Source organism: Tamandua tetradactyla, chromosome 20 (genome assembly GCF_023851605.1).
Source record: "Tamandua tetradactyla isolate mTamTet1 chromosome 20, mTamTet1.pri, whole genome shotgun sequence".
Lineage (NCBI taxonomy): Eukaryota > Metazoa > Chordata > Mammalia > Pilosa > Myrmecophagidae > Tamandua > Tamandua tetradactyla.
This window is the reverse complement of record NC_135346.1, coordinates 31,426,441-31,444,233: the sequence shown is the minus strand read 5'-3', so window position 1 is coordinate 31,444,233 and position 17,793 is coordinate 31,426,441. Positions and strand designations below refer to the sequence as shown.

At 48.3% G+C, this 17,793-nt stretch overlaps 1 protein-coding gene across 2 annotated transcripts; it reads right to left on the bottom strand.

Moving 5' to 3' along the window:
• Window positions 1-1,343: 1,343 nt before the first annotated feature.
• On the bottom strand, window positions 1,344-14,670 carry MYOZ3 (myozenin 3). Of its 2 annotated transcripts, none has more exons than XM_077137419.1 (7): window positions 14,421-14,670; window positions 12,847-12,908; window positions 8,752-8,906; window positions 6,553-6,606; window positions 6,310-6,448; window positions 5,746-5,908; window positions 1,344-1,972 (listed from the first exon to the last, which is right to left on the bottom strand). In XM_077137419.1, the coding sequence occupies exons 2-7, from the start codon at window positions 12,905-12,907 to the stop codon at window positions 1,804-1,806; spliced, it is 741 nt and encodes a 246-aa protein (XP_076993534.1). In that variant the 5' UTR covers window position 12,908; window positions 14,421-14,670; the 3' UTR covers window positions 1,344-1,803. The 2 variants fall into 2 exon arrangements, with proteins under 2 accessions (XP_076993534.1, XP_076993535.1); XM_077137420.1 differs by lacking the exon at window positions 14,421-14,670 and adding an exon at window positions 13,555-13,862.
• Window positions 14,671-17,793: the final 3,123 nt, after the last annotated feature.

Below are 17,793 nucleotides of genomic sequence, written 5' to 3'. Positions count from 1 at the left end.
TCTTCATCCCTAAGCACTAAGGTAGGGCACCATGATCAAGTGATTCCAGAGTCGGCAGGCATTGGTTTGGCCGCCCAGTGTACTGAAGAGACATCCAATGGACTCAGACAGATTTCCATTTTGGCTCTGCCTCCGGACAAATCACTTCCCTCTTTGAGTCTTGGTATCCACATCTGTAAAATGGAGATGACCAGCCTTTCTCTCAGGGTTGTACTGGGATTAGAAATAAGGCATGTAGAGAACTTACTTCAAGCCTAAGCACTGAGGTGCTGAATAAAAGACAGCCATCATCATCATCATCATCATCACCATCATTGTCATCACCATCATCATCCGTCATCACCATCACCACCACCATCATCATCACCATCACCACCATCGTCATCACTATCATCACCACCATCATCACCATCACCATCACCACCATCACCATCACCATCACTACCATCACCATCACCATCACCACCATTGCCATCACCACCATCACCACCATCACCACCATCATCATCACCGCCATCATCACCACCATCACCATCACCATCACCACCACCACCACCACCACCACCATCATCACCATTGCCATCACCATCACCACATCGCCATCACCACCATCACATCTGAAATGGTGAAGCATTTGCTTCTCTCCTATCCCTTAGGAACCAGAGAGAGCCCTGAACTACTGTGGAGGGGACTAGGACAGGATCTACCATGGAACCTGCTCAGAACAGCAGGTGGGAGGTGGCAAGGAGGAGCACTTGAAATGTACCCAGAGAGGTGGCCCCTTCTTACCAGCCTCCTGGCCAACTCCCTGGTCCATGCCTCATTCTTTGTAGCCTTCCTGGCTTTTCCTATGTACCCCTAAACAGAAACCTGGCCCTTCACCCCCAAGCTTCTCCCCCATTTCCTTAAGAAAGCCCACCCTACTCTGACCCCTGCTGACTAACTCTCTTCTCCAATACACCTTGCACCTGTGCACATGCTGGTCTGCTAGCTGGGATAACTTCCATCACTGCCTCTTCCCCCAATGGACTTGCACTCCTCCTCTAATGCCTGACTCAAGTCCCCTAGGAGACTTTCCTGAATTCCACAACCTACCCAGGGTTTGAGACCTCCTTCTCTGCCTTACTTTGTTTCTCTCTTGTCATTTAGCACGCTGTAGGAAAGTTTAGGGTAATTTACAGCCTTTCAAATCCTTCTTCACAACTATTCTTTCCTCTTGTAGGGTAGAGCCTGGGGCTTACTCAGCACACATTTCCGGGAGCTGGCATGGTGTCTAGCACCCAGCGAGTGCTTAGTAAATGTGTACAGCATGAATAGAGGAATGGTGACTGACTGCATCTCAGTAAAAAAGAAAGAAAAACTTTCTAATTATCAAAGTTGCACAAAGTGGACAGGCTGCCAGCGAGCAAAGTTATTGGAGTATAAATCAGAGTACGTGGGCAGGCAGGAGAGGAGGTGTGGGTAGATTCCACCAGTGGTTTGCATTCCTAAAGGCACAAACCATGGGCAAGTTACCCTGGAGTCACCTGGGAGTGTGAGTTACTAATATAGACCCTCCAACCTGGGAGATTCTGGTGCTGCAAGTCTAGGGCAGGCCAGAAATCTAAGTTTGAAACAACATCCCCGGGCGGTTCTGAAGCACAGCTACATTTGGGGACTACCAAATTTGGTGACTTTTGAGGCAGTTTGCAATGAGGCTTTGTGGGTGAAAGCTCTTTGTAAACTGTGAAGTACTGTCCACAAGTCTTGGTTCCGGGTGTTATCCGAGTCCCGAGATGGGGGAATTGAAGATTCAGGCTGGGGCTACAGCTCCTCCGACTCGGGGAGGTTGCGGACCCAGCCCTGGGCCACTCTGTTGAAATTGGGTCTGCGGCGGAGGAGTTCCAATCCACTGATGGGCTCCGGGACGAAGGGGGTACCTGCTCTGGGAATGGTCTCCCCGAAGAGGGGCCCTCCAAAGGGCACCGGGGTCCTGGGGAAAGAAGAGCAGAAGGAGGGATGAGCTGCGGGGGAAGGGAGGGCAGGACATTGATGTGTGGGTCCCCACATGTGATCCCCCATCTTTCTCTCTGCCTTTCTATGCAGCAAGGTTTTTTGTTTGTTTGTTTTACAGCCACTGGCAAGTTTCTCCAGCTCTGCCAATTCCCGAGAGTGCCTCTAGTGGTGACAGCTTGTTCCTTAGGAATAGGACTGAAATTTTCAGTTATAACTGTGCTTGTCTTAGGCAAAACTCAGCTCCTCCTAAGTAAGCCCCAGAAAGGAGTAGAGTGGGAAACACAGCTTTGCTTCCACTTGTCACCTCTCTTTTGAATAATGTATCCATAAACTGGAGAGAGAGAGGGGAGGATTAGAAAAAGCATTGAGAATCAAAAAAACACAAATGACAACAGAAACCATTTCTCACCCATTAATTAGACTGGCAAATGAAATCATGTGATGATGGAGCGAAGTTGGTGAGATGGTGGGGGCAAAGTTTCACTCATCTACTGCCTATCAGAGAGTATACTGGGCTGAACAACGCCCACCTCCACCACCAAAAAAAAAATCCAGGTCCACGCAGAGTCTCAGAATGTGAACTTATTTGGAAATAGGGTCTTTGCAGATGTGACTAGATAAGATGACGTCACACTGCATTAGGGTGGGCCCTACATCCCGTCACTGGTGTCCTTAGAAGAAGAGACACAGAGGAAGGAAGACACAGCAGGAGGGCAGCTGTGTGACACTGGACGCAGAGACTGCAGTGATGCTGCCACAAAACCACGGAACACCAAGCACTGCCGGCCACCACCAGAAGCCAAAAGGCAAGGAGGGGGTCTTCCCTAGCCCCCTGGAGGGAGCCTGGCCTGCCCACACCTAATTTCTGACTTCCAGCCTCCAGAACCACGAGAGAACACATTTCTGTTGTTTTAATCCACACTGCTTGTGGTGATTTGTTCCAGCAGCCCTGGAAAACTAATACAGAGAGTAAACTGATGGCGCTTAGAGGACAGTTTTGGGGTTTTTTGCAGTTCCTTTAAAAAACATTTTTTTCTTTTATTAGAGAAGTTGTGCATTTACAGAAAAATCATGTATAAAATACAGAGTTTCCATATATACCACCCTATTATTAACACCTTGCATCAGTGGTATATTTGTTACAATTCATGAAAGGACATTTTTGTAATTGTACTGCTAACTCTAGTCCAGCATTTGCAACAGGATTCACTGTTTGTGTTGTACAGTCCTACTTTTTTTTTATTTTTATTCTAGTGACATATGTACAACCTAAAATGTCCTCTTGTAACCCCACTCATATATATAATTCTGTGTTATTAGTATATTCACAGTGTTGTGCTACCATCAGTTTTGGCAGGACTCATTTAACCTGAACATGTGTAAACCCTCTCATCCCGTGAAACGACTTCACCTCTAGGCATGTGGCTTAGGGAAGCCACGCACACATCCTAAAGAGGGAGGTATGAGCACTGCATTAGTAAAGAACTGCAAACATCCCATATGTTGCTTGGCAGCAGAATAGACAAGACAAATGTATATTCACATGGCAGAATACTGTATGGCAGTTTAAAAGGAATGGACTTAGATTGAATATGTGTTAAATAGGGTAGATCTCAAAAACATAACGTTGAGTTAAAGAAGCAAGTTAGAATGAAATGCAAAATATTAAAAATGGATACATGCAAAACAATTTCATATTCCTGATCAATGTACAACCGCCCCTTCAAAAAGTCCTGAAAACATACATAGTGACCTGACAACAGTGCTACGTGGGGAGGGAAATGGGAATGGAAGATGATGGACAAAAGGGCCCTACTTTTTTTTGTATTTGCCTAAGAATATACTTAGGCGATTTTAAAACAATTTTTAAATTCTAACAGAAATAAAAAGCATTGTTTTCCTCACAGCCTGGGGGCCAGTGGGAAGAAGGCGTGCTGGCCCCTGGGGCAGAAAGGCAAACCTTGGGCCAAGGCCTGGGCTGCGGCCAGGCGAGCTTTCTCCCTGGACCACCCCAGTTCGGCAGCAGCAGACAGGCCCCGCAGGAAGAGGCTGGGCAGTTTCCAAGCCAAGCAGGCCTCACAGTGCAACCCTTGACTGGGAGCCCAGAGTCCTGGATTCTGAGCCCAACTCAGCCACCAACACTGCTCTCCCTCCTCTCTATGCCTCAGTTGTCCCAGAAGAGGCCAGACCAGGTTTTCCTAAACCCCTCTCCTGCTGGTGGCAATGTGCCTCAGCTTGAGGTGTGAGCTGGATGGAAGCTGGGACCTGAGCCGGCCAGCCTGGAAGCTGACTGCCAGGACTGAATGTCTGCTGAGGGCTTTCATAGCTGGGCAGACAGAGAAATAGGGCAGTCCTGCCTGGCCGGGAGCACCAGAATGTATGCCATGGCTCGTGGCTTGCACGTTGCCTGCTGGGTCCAGTTCTTTCCATCTCTGTCCTCCCTGACTGCTCAGCCACATCCCTGCTGAGCTGTTTCCTCTCACGGCTGACCAGCCCGGTTCTTCAGCCCTTCCTACTAGCTCCTGGGTTCCAGACCTAGCCAGGTCCGGGTGCCCATCTGTCTGTATGTCAGACAGACATAGTCTCCACGTGTGGTCTGAGCAGGTGCCAGAAGAGCTAGACTTTGGCCTCCTCTCTGTGAACGCTGCTCCTCACTCAGTGCAGTCCAAGCCAGAGGAACATTTTCAGAAATAGCATCAGTTGCAAGGAAGCAAAATGCAGTTGAAACTTATCTCCCACCCCAAGGCTGTCCTCCAGTGCCGAGCCCCTCTCCCGATTCCTGTGGTTTGTGTTCAGGCTACCAGGACAGAATGTTAAATTTATCCCTTTCAAATTTTCCCTTATTGGTTTTTCCAACCATGATCTCAGTCTATGAAAAATTATTAGTCATCAGAATAATAGGTACCAATTCTTGAGAGCTTACTCTTGCCAGAAACTGACTGTGGCTTCTCATGTCACGCTCCCAACAATCCTATGAAGTGGGTACAATACAGCCTAATTTTACAGGTAGGGAAATGGAGGCTTAGAGCTTGTCACTGCTGAAGTAACCCAGCCAGGCGTGGAATCTGCATTTGAGCCTACGTTAAGGGTTCGGACTCGAAAGCAAGAGAAGCTTGTGTGGCCTGTGTGGCTCTCAGCTCTGACATCCAGCATTTCACTGCTACGTCCCACTTGGGAACAGCCCCCAAACCCCCTTCCGGGGCTCATCTGCATCACTGATGAAAGCGAGGAAAAGACTGGGTTGGCCTGGGACTGCTGAGATCTGAGGGCCCTACTCAGGGAAGAGCATGTACATGATGTCCATTAAAGAGGTGGCATATGGCAGTGATGCAGGTCACAAAACTGGGCTCTGGAAGCACAAAAACCTGGACTTGAATCCACAGCCCTGCTGCTGCTTCCTTACTTTGTGACTTTGGACAGTTATTTGGCATTCCTGAACCTCAGTCTCTTCAGCTGCAAACCAGGACCAGTTGTAGTACCAGCCACACCTCCTTGTGGAGAGGATCAAGCATAAAGTGTGATACTCGTGTTCATTCTGGATACCTGCATTGAGCACCTACTGTGTGCTGCATTGAGCACCTACTGTGTGCTGACGCACAGTTCTAGCAAGAGATTAATAGATGTATATAGAGTGTTGGGGATAGAGCCTGGCACGTGCAAAGTGCTTGCTAGATGCAGGCTCCTACTGTGGTTGTAACCACCTCTCTATCACCCTCCAGCTCTTTCCCCCAGCAGCCGGGCTTGCCTTACTTGTTGAAATCGCGGTACTGGCCCAGGCTGGGGGTGTGGCTTCGGCCATGACTCTGGTAGTCTTGGTAGCTGACGAACTCCTGCCACGGGCAGTGGTAGCCCTTGGGGATGGCTGTGTGGTTGAACTTCTCCGGTGGGACGCCCTTCAGGGGCTCCGCATAGCCTGGGGGTTGGAGAAAGGCGCGTTGGAGGCTGGCTGGAAGGGGAGGCTCTCACCTTTCTCCCTCAGCCCCCACTCCCATCTCCACCTAGGAAATAGGTGAGTGGGGAAATGTGACGCCAAAGTTGGCCAGTAAAGGGGACCCTTCCTCATTCCAGAAAACTGGAAGACGACTGGGGCAGAGGAGCTGGGAATTCAAGGCGCAGTTTCTTGTCTTGGCTCAATTCGGACGCGCTGTGTGTCCTTGGGTGCGCTGCTGTGCCTCTCTGGATTTCAGTGTTCTGGTCTGCAAAGCGTGCGTGTATGTGTTGGGGGAGGGGGATGGAGTAGAATCTCTCTTCTGCCCAGTGGTCGAGGGCGCCCACGTTCCCGGCCCGGGGTCTGGCACTCAGAAGGGCACTCACCCGGCGCCAGGGTACTTGGGCTGCGGGCGCGCACCTCCCTGGCAGCTGCGGAGCGGGCGTGCTCCTGGCCCCCGGGCAGGGCAGGGAAGATATGGATCTCCGAGCTGTAGTTCTCCCGCGCCTCGGGGCCGTTGGCAACCTGGGTACAGGGGTGGGAAGATCGGAGGCGGCCGAGGGCTCTCTCGCAGCTGCCCTCGCCCCTTCCCCAAGCTCCTCCTCCCGTGGGCCTGCCTCCACGCTCACCCTTCTCTCCTCCGCGGTTCCATTCACCCTTCCCTTGGCGCTTCCGGCCACGATCTGGGGGAGGGGAGAGGGACAAGCCATAGAGGGGCTCAGCGGGGCAGGGGCTCAGGGCGCCCTCCCCTAAAGCCATCCACTCCGTGAAAAATGGGCAAACTGAAATGTAGAAGCGCCAGGCTCTCCCTGGACACCAACCAGTTGCGTTTCCCTGCTCCATGAGGTTGACACACGTTTTCAACCTAGGAAGTTAGGGTGGTCATTGCTCAAATATCCCTGAAGATTGGGGGAATAGTCAAATGAGAGGGAAGAGGTTTGTAACTGAGTAGGCAGACTTAACAGAAGATTCTAACTGCTGAATCATGTAGACGTTTCTTTTTCGTTTCTAGTGTATTAGAACAACCAGAGGAAATACCTGAAATTGTGGAACTATAACCCATACTATACTTTGAAATTTGCTCTATAACTAGCTGTTAAACTGTACTTTGAAATGTATCAATTTTCTGTATATATATTTCACAATAAAAAATGTTTTTAAAAATGGGCACAATCCTAGCACCCAACTCCCCAGGATTTGGGGAGGATGAGTTAATGGAGTAGAACACTAAACCCAGCACCTGGGACAGAAAAATACTCCACGGGCATTAGTTGCTATTGTAATATTAATCCTGGGCAAGATAGCTAAACTCCCTGAGTCTGTTTCCTTCTCCATAAAACGTAGATGATGATAATCTCTACCCCGAAGTGCTTTAAGGTAATAAATGTAAGACATGTAAAGCCTGTAGTTATCACTACGGTCGGCACATAACAGTGTTTTGTCTTCCTTCTTATACAGCCACGTCACTTCCTCTCGGTAGTTTCCTGCTTAGCCCAGAAATTGAGCACAGTAGATGGATGGAAGGCTTCTGACTTTATGAGAAGGACCTCTGACTGCAAAGGAGAAATTAAGAGTTAAACAATTGTGATGACCGAATAAATCATTGTGTGGATGCCTTTTTCCCTTACTTTCTAGTTTATTGTAGAATAGCCAAAAGGAAATGCCTGAAATTATGGAAACTCGCTAAACTGTAACCTAAATGCCTTGATCTTTGAGAATGATTGTTTAACTATATAACTTTTATCTTGTGACTATAAAAACCTCGTGACTGACCCCGCTTCTAACCCCTTATCCTGTTTTACAGACTTGGGAGTCTTATGATCACAAAGACAATCCCTTAATGTTTTTATTTTTTTTATTTTTTATGTTTTTTTTACATGGGCAGGCACCGGGAATCAAACCCGGGTCTTCTGGCATGGCAGGCAAGCATTCTTGCCTGCTAAGCCACCGTGGCCCGCCCGATCCCTTAATGTTTATTAATGAAGGAACTTGAGTCAGCCCAGAACTAACATCCCAATTCCTAAACTAGCTTACTAGATGAAGCTATATCTAACCAAAATTGGCCTGCCTGACACGTGCAGCAGATTCAAACTTAACTATAAGTGACCGTTAGCTCATTATAATTGTAAAAATCATATTTTAGATTTTTCTAAATTTTTTCCATTTTCTTACACATGTCCTATGACTAAGCATGTAATCGCTCTGCACATGCTCAATAATTAGGTCATCTCTGACTTCATCATCTTGAGCCATGAGACTCATTATCCTAAACCTGCCTATCTTTAGATACTATGAAATTCTCAGAGTTACTGCGGTTTGGGGAGACAGAATTTAGACCATCTGTTTTCCTTGCTTTACTTAACGATACATTTTCTCTCTTTGAAACCCTGGTGTCATAGATTGGCTATTATGTGCCTCTGGCAGAGAACCCTGTCTTTGATGAGCAACAAGACTGCCTGCTGCCTCTTTAAGGCCCAGGGATAAACCATCCTTTCATTTTTCCACCAGCAGACCACCCCATGTCCTTTTCCTTCTTCATGTGGGAAGAAGAGAAGACATTCTGTATTTTCCATCTTTGGTGGAGCTCAGTTCTGACCTAAGTACCACTTGCTGCAAATTCAACCCACAGCACTTGATTGTTCCTCAGCACTGTTTGCGTGAGTGTGAACCCCTCTCCCCAGCAGTCTGTGTCACCACACCCACTTTCTGTTTTGTATCTGGGCAAAGATGCCTAGAGAGATAAAACCTATCTGGGATCACACAAGTGTAGGCTGACCACTGGCCCGCTCACTCCTGTTTCCCCATGAGTATAATGGGGGCCCACTTACCACCCGCTGGCTGGCTGCAGACTCAAAGGTGAACCTCTGCACACGGCGCTGCCTCTTCTGGAAGAGGAGGGAGCCTCGGTTGTTGTGCAGTGACAGCTCCTCCATCATCAAGTCCTGGGGCACGCTCAGCTTCTTGCCCAGGTCCAGTGAAGGGACTGCGAGGAGAGGCCAGAGCGAGCACTTACGACCCAACCACAGTGGCGCTCTGGGCCACAGCCCTCTAAAGGCCCCGCCTCACAGCATCGTGCATTGTGTATGAGAATGACTGTTTCTCCCCCCATTTGCCAACACTGAGTGTCATGATTCTTTGGAACCTATGTCCACCTGATAGGCAGAAATGACATCTCAGAGTTTAATTTGCACACTTTTGGTGCTTCGTGAGATTGAGCACATTTTCAGAAGTTCAGTGGCCATTTGCATTTATTCCATGAATTCCCCATGTGGCACTTTGCCCGTTGTTGTGTGGGCAGTGAGCAATGATCAGATTCTGGATATCTTTTAAAGGTAAGCCATGAGTGTGGGAAGTGGAGGAGAGAGGAGTCAAGGATGACTGCAAGGTTTCCGGCCTGAGTCCCTGGAAGGATGCAGTGGCCACTTGCTGAAATGGGAAAGGCTGGGGGATGAGGTTTGAGGAAAGATCAGGAGTTCAGGTTTAGACATGCATTCTTTTAATTTTAAAAATAGCCTTTTAAATAATAAAAACAGATTAAATGTGCATCGAGGACGCCTGGAAAATACAGATAAGAAAAAAAAAAAGAAAAATACTCAGAGAATACCACCAATCATACCTTACTGTATATCCTTTTGTATCTTTTTCAAAAGTGATATATTCATGAGTTTTTTTATTGAGGTGAAACAACATAACATACAATTAACTATTTTAAAGTGTATAATTTAGCATATTCACCATGTGGTGCAACCACCATTTCTCTCTAGTTTCAAAACTTTTTCATCATCCCAGAAGAATCATATATGCGTGTTTCTCCAAAATGAAACCATAGCATTTGTGCTCTGTAATGTGTTTTTACAAATCGATTAATAAATGATCTCCATTTTTACGAGTAGACACATTTTGTTTTATCTAATGCCTGGTCCCTATTCAAGTTCCTCTAATTGTCTTCAAAATTGGGCATGTTAAGACTTGTTTACTCCAGTGGCGATGCTGAGGAGGGCATGTGATATGAGTCTGGTATTCAAGAGGGAGAATGATACGGAGATTAAAACTGAGGCACCATGGTCCGTAAATAGTCTTTTAATCTGGGAGCCTGGATGAGATCACCAAGTAAGTGAGAAGACACAGAGAAGAGCCAAAGACCAAGTCCTCCAACATTTAAACTGAGCCAACGTGGAGGAGCCAACCTGGAGCCTGGGTGGGAGTCCCCAGCCAGGGAGGGGGAACTCGCAGGAGTGTGGAGTCCTGGAAACCGAATGAGGAAAGCATTTCAGGAAAGATGGAGTGATCCAAACAGCCAAATGTGACTGGTATGTCAAGTCAGATGATGACTAAAAACCATGATGTTTTATTTATTAACATCGTGCCATTGGCAATCTTCACAAGAGTAGTTTCTGTGGAGTATTTGGGTTGTGAAGGTGTGATTAGAATGGGTTCAAAAGAAAATGGACAGAGGAACAAGTTTACCGACACCACGAAGAAGCAGTGAGCAATTATGGGACATAGGAAGGAGGTCTGCATATTGTTTGCAGTTTCCTATTTCTTTCACGATAAATTGTATACTTTAATATATGAAGACTGTTAAAATACAGAATAAAAGTTCCTCTTGCATCAATATCGGGGAGCTTGATATTAAAAAAAAAAAAGCCATCAATACAACCTACTTGATGAGGCGATTATGTTTTGGGGCACTGATTTTTAGGGAAAAAGTTGAATTAAAAAACCCGAAGATAAATGTACAAAGATATTTATTGCAATGAGGGCTTAGTTGTGAGAACTAGAGCCCAGTCTTGTAGCAGATGCTGCCCCATGCTCTTTTCCTGCGCCTAACTGCCCACAGCTGCCACCTTCTGCAGAGAACTGCCCGGTTGAATGGAAGCAGCTGGGGCCCCCTTGCCTTGGAAGGGATGAATTCTGTGTTCACACCCCAGAGCTCCCCGTGGGTCACACCGAGCCTGGACTACAGCTGAGCTGGTGTCCTTGCTTAGCAATTTCCTCACTCTCCCTATCTTGAGAGAACTCTCTCAACAAGTCACATGCACGAGAATCTTCAGACTCCTCTCCTAAGGATCCCAACCTAAGGCAAACCTTCACATCCACCGTTAGGGATTGGTCAAATTTATTATGATATATCCTAACAGTGATATACTGGGGGAAAGGAGACAGTGCTATAAATCACACTAGGATGGAAAGAAGTCCACGGTATGTTAGTAAGTGAAAAGAAGTTTAAGAACACAGAGTGTATAGTCCATGTGTTTATGTAAATACGTTTATGTATGAATGAAAGAAGGACGTACACAAATATCTTAAAACTGACTATCTCTAGGGTGGGCCATGGTGGCTCAGCCGGCAGAGTGCTCACCAGAGACCTGGGTTCGATTCCCGGTGCCTGCCCATGCAAAAAAAAAAACAAAAGTGACCATCTCCCCATGGTTCCATTATAAGGAACTTTCATTTCAAAGTCATCCCTATTTATCTTGTCTGAATTTTTATAAAGTGGATGTATTATTTTTATAACCTATAGAGCAAAGAAGTGGCCTGGAGCCTGAAGTCAGATGCCAACTCTATCACCTACCAAAAGTATGGCCACCTAATTCCTCTGAGCCTGTTTTCTCATCTGCAAAATGAGGATGGATAATAATATCTAACCTACTTGTGAGTTGTTGTGAGACAATGTCATAAGGCAGCAAGGCTCTTAACACAGTCTCGGAAACATATTTTTAAAATTGTTTTAAAATTTTTACTTTACAATGTCTGTCTTTAGATGGTGACTCTATCCAATTTTTCCTTTCTACTTTTCTTTAGTTTCAAAATTGTCTTGAATCCATAGTCTAGTAATAATCTAAAATCCATATATATTTCAAGTCAGGCATAAATGATGTGTGTCAATATTTGGGGTTCTGCAATTAATTGATTATGTGGGTAACAGAAGAGAGAATGCAGAGCCTGACTCTTCCAGTTCGAGCATCAGAACCTCAAAAAGTTTATATATTTCAAGTGCACAAAAGTATGGGAAACCAGAAAGAAACCTGACATCAACAAAAGGAGGCAATAACACAAAAACTGGTCAAAATGATGACACACATATAAAGCCATAGAACTGGATTAAATACTTTTTAGAGCCCTGAAAGAGGCAAAGCAGCAGAAGCACCCTCCAGTCAGTGTTTACGCAAGCCTGGTGCACTGCTCACATTGCATCAGAATCGCTGGGGGTGGATCCCGGGAATCTGCATTTTTAACTACTACTTCCAAGTCACTATGGTTCACACTGAGGTCTGAGAGCCCTGACTTAGCTGAATTAATTTGCAATGCTCCAAAGTAGACCAAATAAATAGATTCCAAAATTATACCAGCAGTCCCGGAAGAGACTTCATAAAGATAAAAGCGAAGTGTAGATGATTCCTTCATTAGATGCGTAGGCCATTCAAAATGGTTTGAATCAGATTGGGTGGTCTGTTCTTGCCACCCTGCCCTCCCCTCCCCACCCTTGGTCCCTCACCATGGGCCTGAGCTATGCTGAGCTGTTCCTCCAGCTCAGGGGGCAAGACCCCAATTGCAATAAGCAAGGGCTGATGCATGGGGAGCTTGTGGCCACAGTCAGGGACCAGAGCCCTCGGAGCTCAGTTTGGGGCTGAGATGAGGACTCAGATGGGGCCAGGGCCAAAGTCAGTTTAGGGCCAGGGCCAGTCCTCACCCCCAACCTCAGCTCCTAGGCTTGTGGACATTAAGGACAAGGCCCCTCCCAATGCCTCAGGAGGCTTCCCAGCCGAGGTGGCAGATTCCAGTCCCCAGGCGCTCCCTCGGTGCTGGCCTGGAGCTCACACTTGTTGGCCTAGGCCTGGGGCCAGCTAGGCTGAGTGGCCACAGTCCGAGGCCCAGAGTCGATGGGGTCTGAGGAGCGTGCGGGGCTGGGCCCACCTTACCTGGTCCTGCAACGTCCCCCATGGCATCCACCACTGGCCCCGTCTGCTCCTTGGGAATCATCCTGTGGAGGAGAGCCTCCTGTGAATGAGCCAGGCTGCCTCCACCCCTGCCTTCCTCCTTCCCAAACCTCCTCCAAGCCCCTGGTCCCTCCAGCCCCAGCCCTGCACCACCCTGGTTCCATTCCAGAGCCACAAGCAAGGCATGTCGGAGCTGGAAGGGCCCTTTGGGGTCTCTGTACAGAGGAGGAGACAGGGGTGCAGGGCAGGCTAGTGAGGTGCTCGAGGTCACCCAGCTCTCTTTCCGTGTTGCTACGGAAGCTCCCTGTCTTTGGGGGGTGGTCTCTAGGATCTTTTCCCAGGCCTGGCATCCTGATCAGGGGAAAAGCAGGTGTGTGGGACATCGGGAACGGGGGCAGGGGTAGGACTCTCAGGCACTACTGTCAGCTACTGACTGGGAGAATGCTAATCAGGGGCTGACAGAGGGAGGAGGTTTAAGTCAGAGGGAGAGGGCGTGTGGGCCGTGCTGGGCCTCCTGTCCCCTGTCCATGGCCCCAAGGCTCAAAGGCACAGGTGGACCACAGAGCTGAGCACACCAGGGCCCCTCCTCCCCCTCCTCCCCATCCTGGGGACAAGCTCCGGGGTGTCCTCCTCTCCCTCATCCCTTCTTCCTCCTTCTCCACGGCCTCATTTGCATCTTATGGCACTTACCAGGAATCTAGCACGAAATTTACAAATGAAATGAGGTCCAAAGTTCCGGAGAACCCGTGCAGGTCCCAAATGCAGTTTCCCCAACTTGCCACCAGGAGAAAAGACAAAAGCCTGGGCTCCCTGACTGACTGCTCAACCCTGTGCCTGGGTCCAGATTTTTCTACACTCCTTTTAGAAAAACTATCTGCCTCCGTCGGCCTCCTCCCCACCCCCCACTGTGGCCCTGGGTCAGTGGGCACGAGCTGGAAGACCTAGCGTCTAATCACTGTGCCTGAATTGCTCTGTGACTGTGAGCTGTGAGCAAGTTGCGCTCCCTCTCTGTGCCTCAGTCGTACCCCACCCCCACCCCCCCCACCCCCCGCCTGCTGGGGCTGGGCTGTTATGTGCAGATTTGTGGATGGCCTTCAGGGCATCCACAAGCCCCCTGAAGCTGTATGCAAGCATGAGCGTGTCTGCATGCATTTGGGGTGAGGCTTATGAGGAGGTTGAGCATGCTCTGACCGTGACTATTTAGGGTTCTGCAGTCCATGGGTTTAATTTCTTGATAAATACACCCCTTATAGAAATTCACAGACACTGGGAAGGGCCTAACATTTTACAGGGAAGCTACTTCTGCCTGCTGCCTAAAGACCCTGAAGTCCCGAGCAGAGCCGTTACTCACCCCTCACTTTTAACCCAAGGCACCCACTCCCCACTTAGCCTGGAGTAACGTGGAGCTTAGAACCTCTCTCCTTCCAATCCAGGACCCAGGCTCCCATGAGGTCCTGTACTCCCCGCTTCCTCTGCAGAGCCCTTCCTCTACTTGGGGAGAAGCGTCTCCTCTGCCCCCTCCCCCAGCTCCCCCAGCTCCCCTGGGATCCTGATACCTGCAAGGAAGGGCCCACAGTGGTCAGGAGGGAGTGTGAGAGCCTCAAGTTCAACACTTCTGCCTGGAAGCTGAGCGGTGAGCAGTCAGTGTTTGTGTCGGCAGTCGGGGGTCAACAAACGGCGCGGGCCCAGCAGCCAGTTCCGGCCTCAGCTGACAGGGCTCATCCCCGCCGTGGGTCACAGCCTTATTTCAGGCTGCAACAGGAGCTGGGGCCAGATGCTAAGAGCACTAGGCCCTAGGGAAGACAGGTGCCCCGGCAGCAGGCCCTTGCACATAGAAGAGCTTGCGCGCATGTGTACACACACACACACACACACACACACACACACCAGCCACCTGGAAAAGCAGATTCGGTTGCCACTCACTTAGTTTGTTGTATCCTTAGTGCCTAGAACAGTACCTGGGAGGAATTTAATCAATAATATTTCTTGGGTGAATGAATGCATGAATGAATGGTCCCCCAATATCTTTGCTTAACTTATTCTTTCTTTATTTTCTTTCTTCCTTGCTGCCTTCCTTCCTTCTCTTCTCCCTCTTTCCCTCCCACGACCTTCTCACATTCTTTGGGCCTGTCTTTATAGACCAGAAATAAGTAAGGCAGGGCCTCTGTTCTCAAGGAGCTCAGCCAGGCCGGAGTCATACCCATAAACAAGCTTTTGCGATGCATCATGGGAAATGTTCTGGGAGAACCCAAGGGCAGGTGTCGCAGCCCAGCCTGGGGCTTGGGGAGGGTTTCCCAGAGGAGGAGACATCTGAGTTGGGCCTTGAAGGATGAGTGGGAGTTCACTGGGCAGAGAAGGGGCAAAGGCACTGTAGGTAAAGGACAGAGGGCACATCATGTCTAAAGATGTTAGGGCATCCGTGAGTAACCCGGAGAGTTGGAGCTAGGGTGGGTGATGAGACATGAGGCCAGACAGGTGTGCAGGGGCCATGCACAGCGGCTTTTCAAATGGAAATGGTGCTTTATAAAGGGCCATGAGAAACTGTTGAAAAGTTAAAGAGAGTTGGATTGAATAGTCAGACTGGTTTCTTCGAAGACGTATCTGGCTGCCATGTGGGAAATGGATTGGAGGGGGCAGGACTGGAGACACTGAGACCCAGTAGGAGTATTTCACTGTGGCCACGTGAGAGATGGCTGGCCAGGTGGCTGGCCTGGGACAGTGACAGTGGAGGTGGCGAAGAGGAGGGGGATTGGATGGGTATTTGGAGAACCACCAGATCTTGGTGAGAAATTGGATGGGATTTGGGAGATAAGGGAATGAAAGAATCAATGACACCTCCCAGGTTTTTGGCTTGAGTGATTAAGATAGAAAGGGGCAGGGAAAGGATGGTTTTGGGGGGTGGGGGGTGGACAGAGATGCTGAGTTTAGTTTGGGATGACTTGGTTTGAGGTGTCTGGGAACTGGGATAAGATGACCAGTAGGTAGTAGAATACTGCTCAGGAGAGGTTCCTGCTGAAGATAAAGACCGTGTCAGAAGCACACAGACCACAGCTCCTGGGGAAGAGTGGAACCAGCAAGGGCGTCCTGGCCCAGGGTGGGAGCACCGTATGTGGGTTATGGACTGCCCAAGGGTGTATCTCTGACACCTGCTCAGGCCCAAAGCCTGACCTCTGCTGTGGCTGCCCTGCTGGTTTGAAACTGTTGTGTGCCCCAGAAAAGCCATGTCCTTTATTCCTCATTCAATATTGTTGGGTGGAATCTTTTTTACTGTTTCCATGGAGATGTGACACACCGGACTGTGGGTGAGAACTTTTGGTTAGGTGGTTTCCATGGAGTTGTGTCTCCACCCATTCAAGGTGGGGTAACTTATTGAGTCCTTTAAGAAGCTTCCTTAAGCAGCTTTGGAAAAAGCTTCAGAGCTGACAGAACTAACACAAAACCCAGATGTTTGGAGAAGCAGCAAGTAAATACCCCTGAGGAAACTGTTGGAAATCAGGAGCTAAAAACCCCAGCAGACACCAACCATGTGACTTCCCAGCTGGCAGAGGTGTTTTGGACTCATCACCCTTTCTTGAATCAAGATATCTTTCTCTGGATGCCTTAGTTTGGATATTTTTATGGCCTGAGAACTGCAAACTTGTAACTTAATAAATTCCTTTTATTAAGGGACAATAAATGGCTTTTAAGTCATTCCAGCGCGGGCCACAGTGGCTCAGCAGGCAGAGTTCTCACCTGCCATGCCAAAAGAAAGCCATTCCATTTCTGATATATTACATTCTGGCAGCTTTAACAAACTGAAACATTTTGGAACCGGAAAAGTGGGGTGCTGCAATTTGCAAATACCAAATATGTTGGAACAAGTTTTTAAATAGATAAGGGGAAGATTTCTGAAGAATTGTGAGGTGCTTGATAGAGAAGGCCTAGAATGCATTGAAGAGACTGTTGGTAGAAATGTGCACTCTAAAGGTACTTCTGATAAGGCCTTAGATAGAAATGATGCATGTGTTATTGAAAACTGGAAGGAAGGCGATCTTTGTTTTAAAGTGGCTGAGAATCTGGCAAAATTGACTATTGGTTTTGGATGGAAGGCAAATTTTAAAAGCCATGAACTGGGATACTTAGCTGAAGAGATTTCTAAATTAGATGTGGAAAGTGCAGTCTGGCTTCTCCTTGCAGCTTATATTGAAATGCGACAGGAAAGAGATAAACTGAGAACTGAACTCTTGGATACAAAGAAACCAGAAATTATGGTCTGGAAAATTCTGGGCTTCCAGAAAGGGGAATGACAGAGAATAGTGCCCCATATGAGGATTTAACCAAACATGGAATCAGTCAGTCATTACAGGACAAGCCAAGATTGCAGAAGTTATCCAGAAAGGATTTGTGGAAAGTCCTATTTTCTGATGGGTATGATGCGAGTATACTGCATAGAAAGCTGGCAAGAGTGTGGCAGGATCTGTATAAACGGAACCAGTGCCAGTCTGAACTAAAAGGGACAGAAAAGGGACAAATTGAAAGAAAAGTGATTTCAAAGGCAGAACTCTGGAAGCTAAGGTCTGGAGCTAGGAAATCTCAGGCCAGAAGAGCAGACCCACCTACACAGGTGGAGAGGGGGGATTTGCCCCAGAAGCAGAGGGCAGGCCTTCCACTTCATTGTTTAGGAAGAGCTTCAGTGCCCCAGGCCTCAGAGAAGGTGGGACATATAAACTGAGGACTGGGGGGAGCCAACTGATTGCCCAATTGTTCTAAAGGGGTTGAGCGTGTGCCCCAGAGATGGCAGAGAGCTTAGGTGCTACCACCATGTTTGAAGAGGGTGGAGCTGAGAAAAGGTGGTCCCCCAATGAGTCCCAGTGTTGCAACCCTCACCCCAGCATTTGCAGAGAGCAGGCCCTCTGGGTAGGCCCTTGGAAAGTGTGGAACTGTCACGTT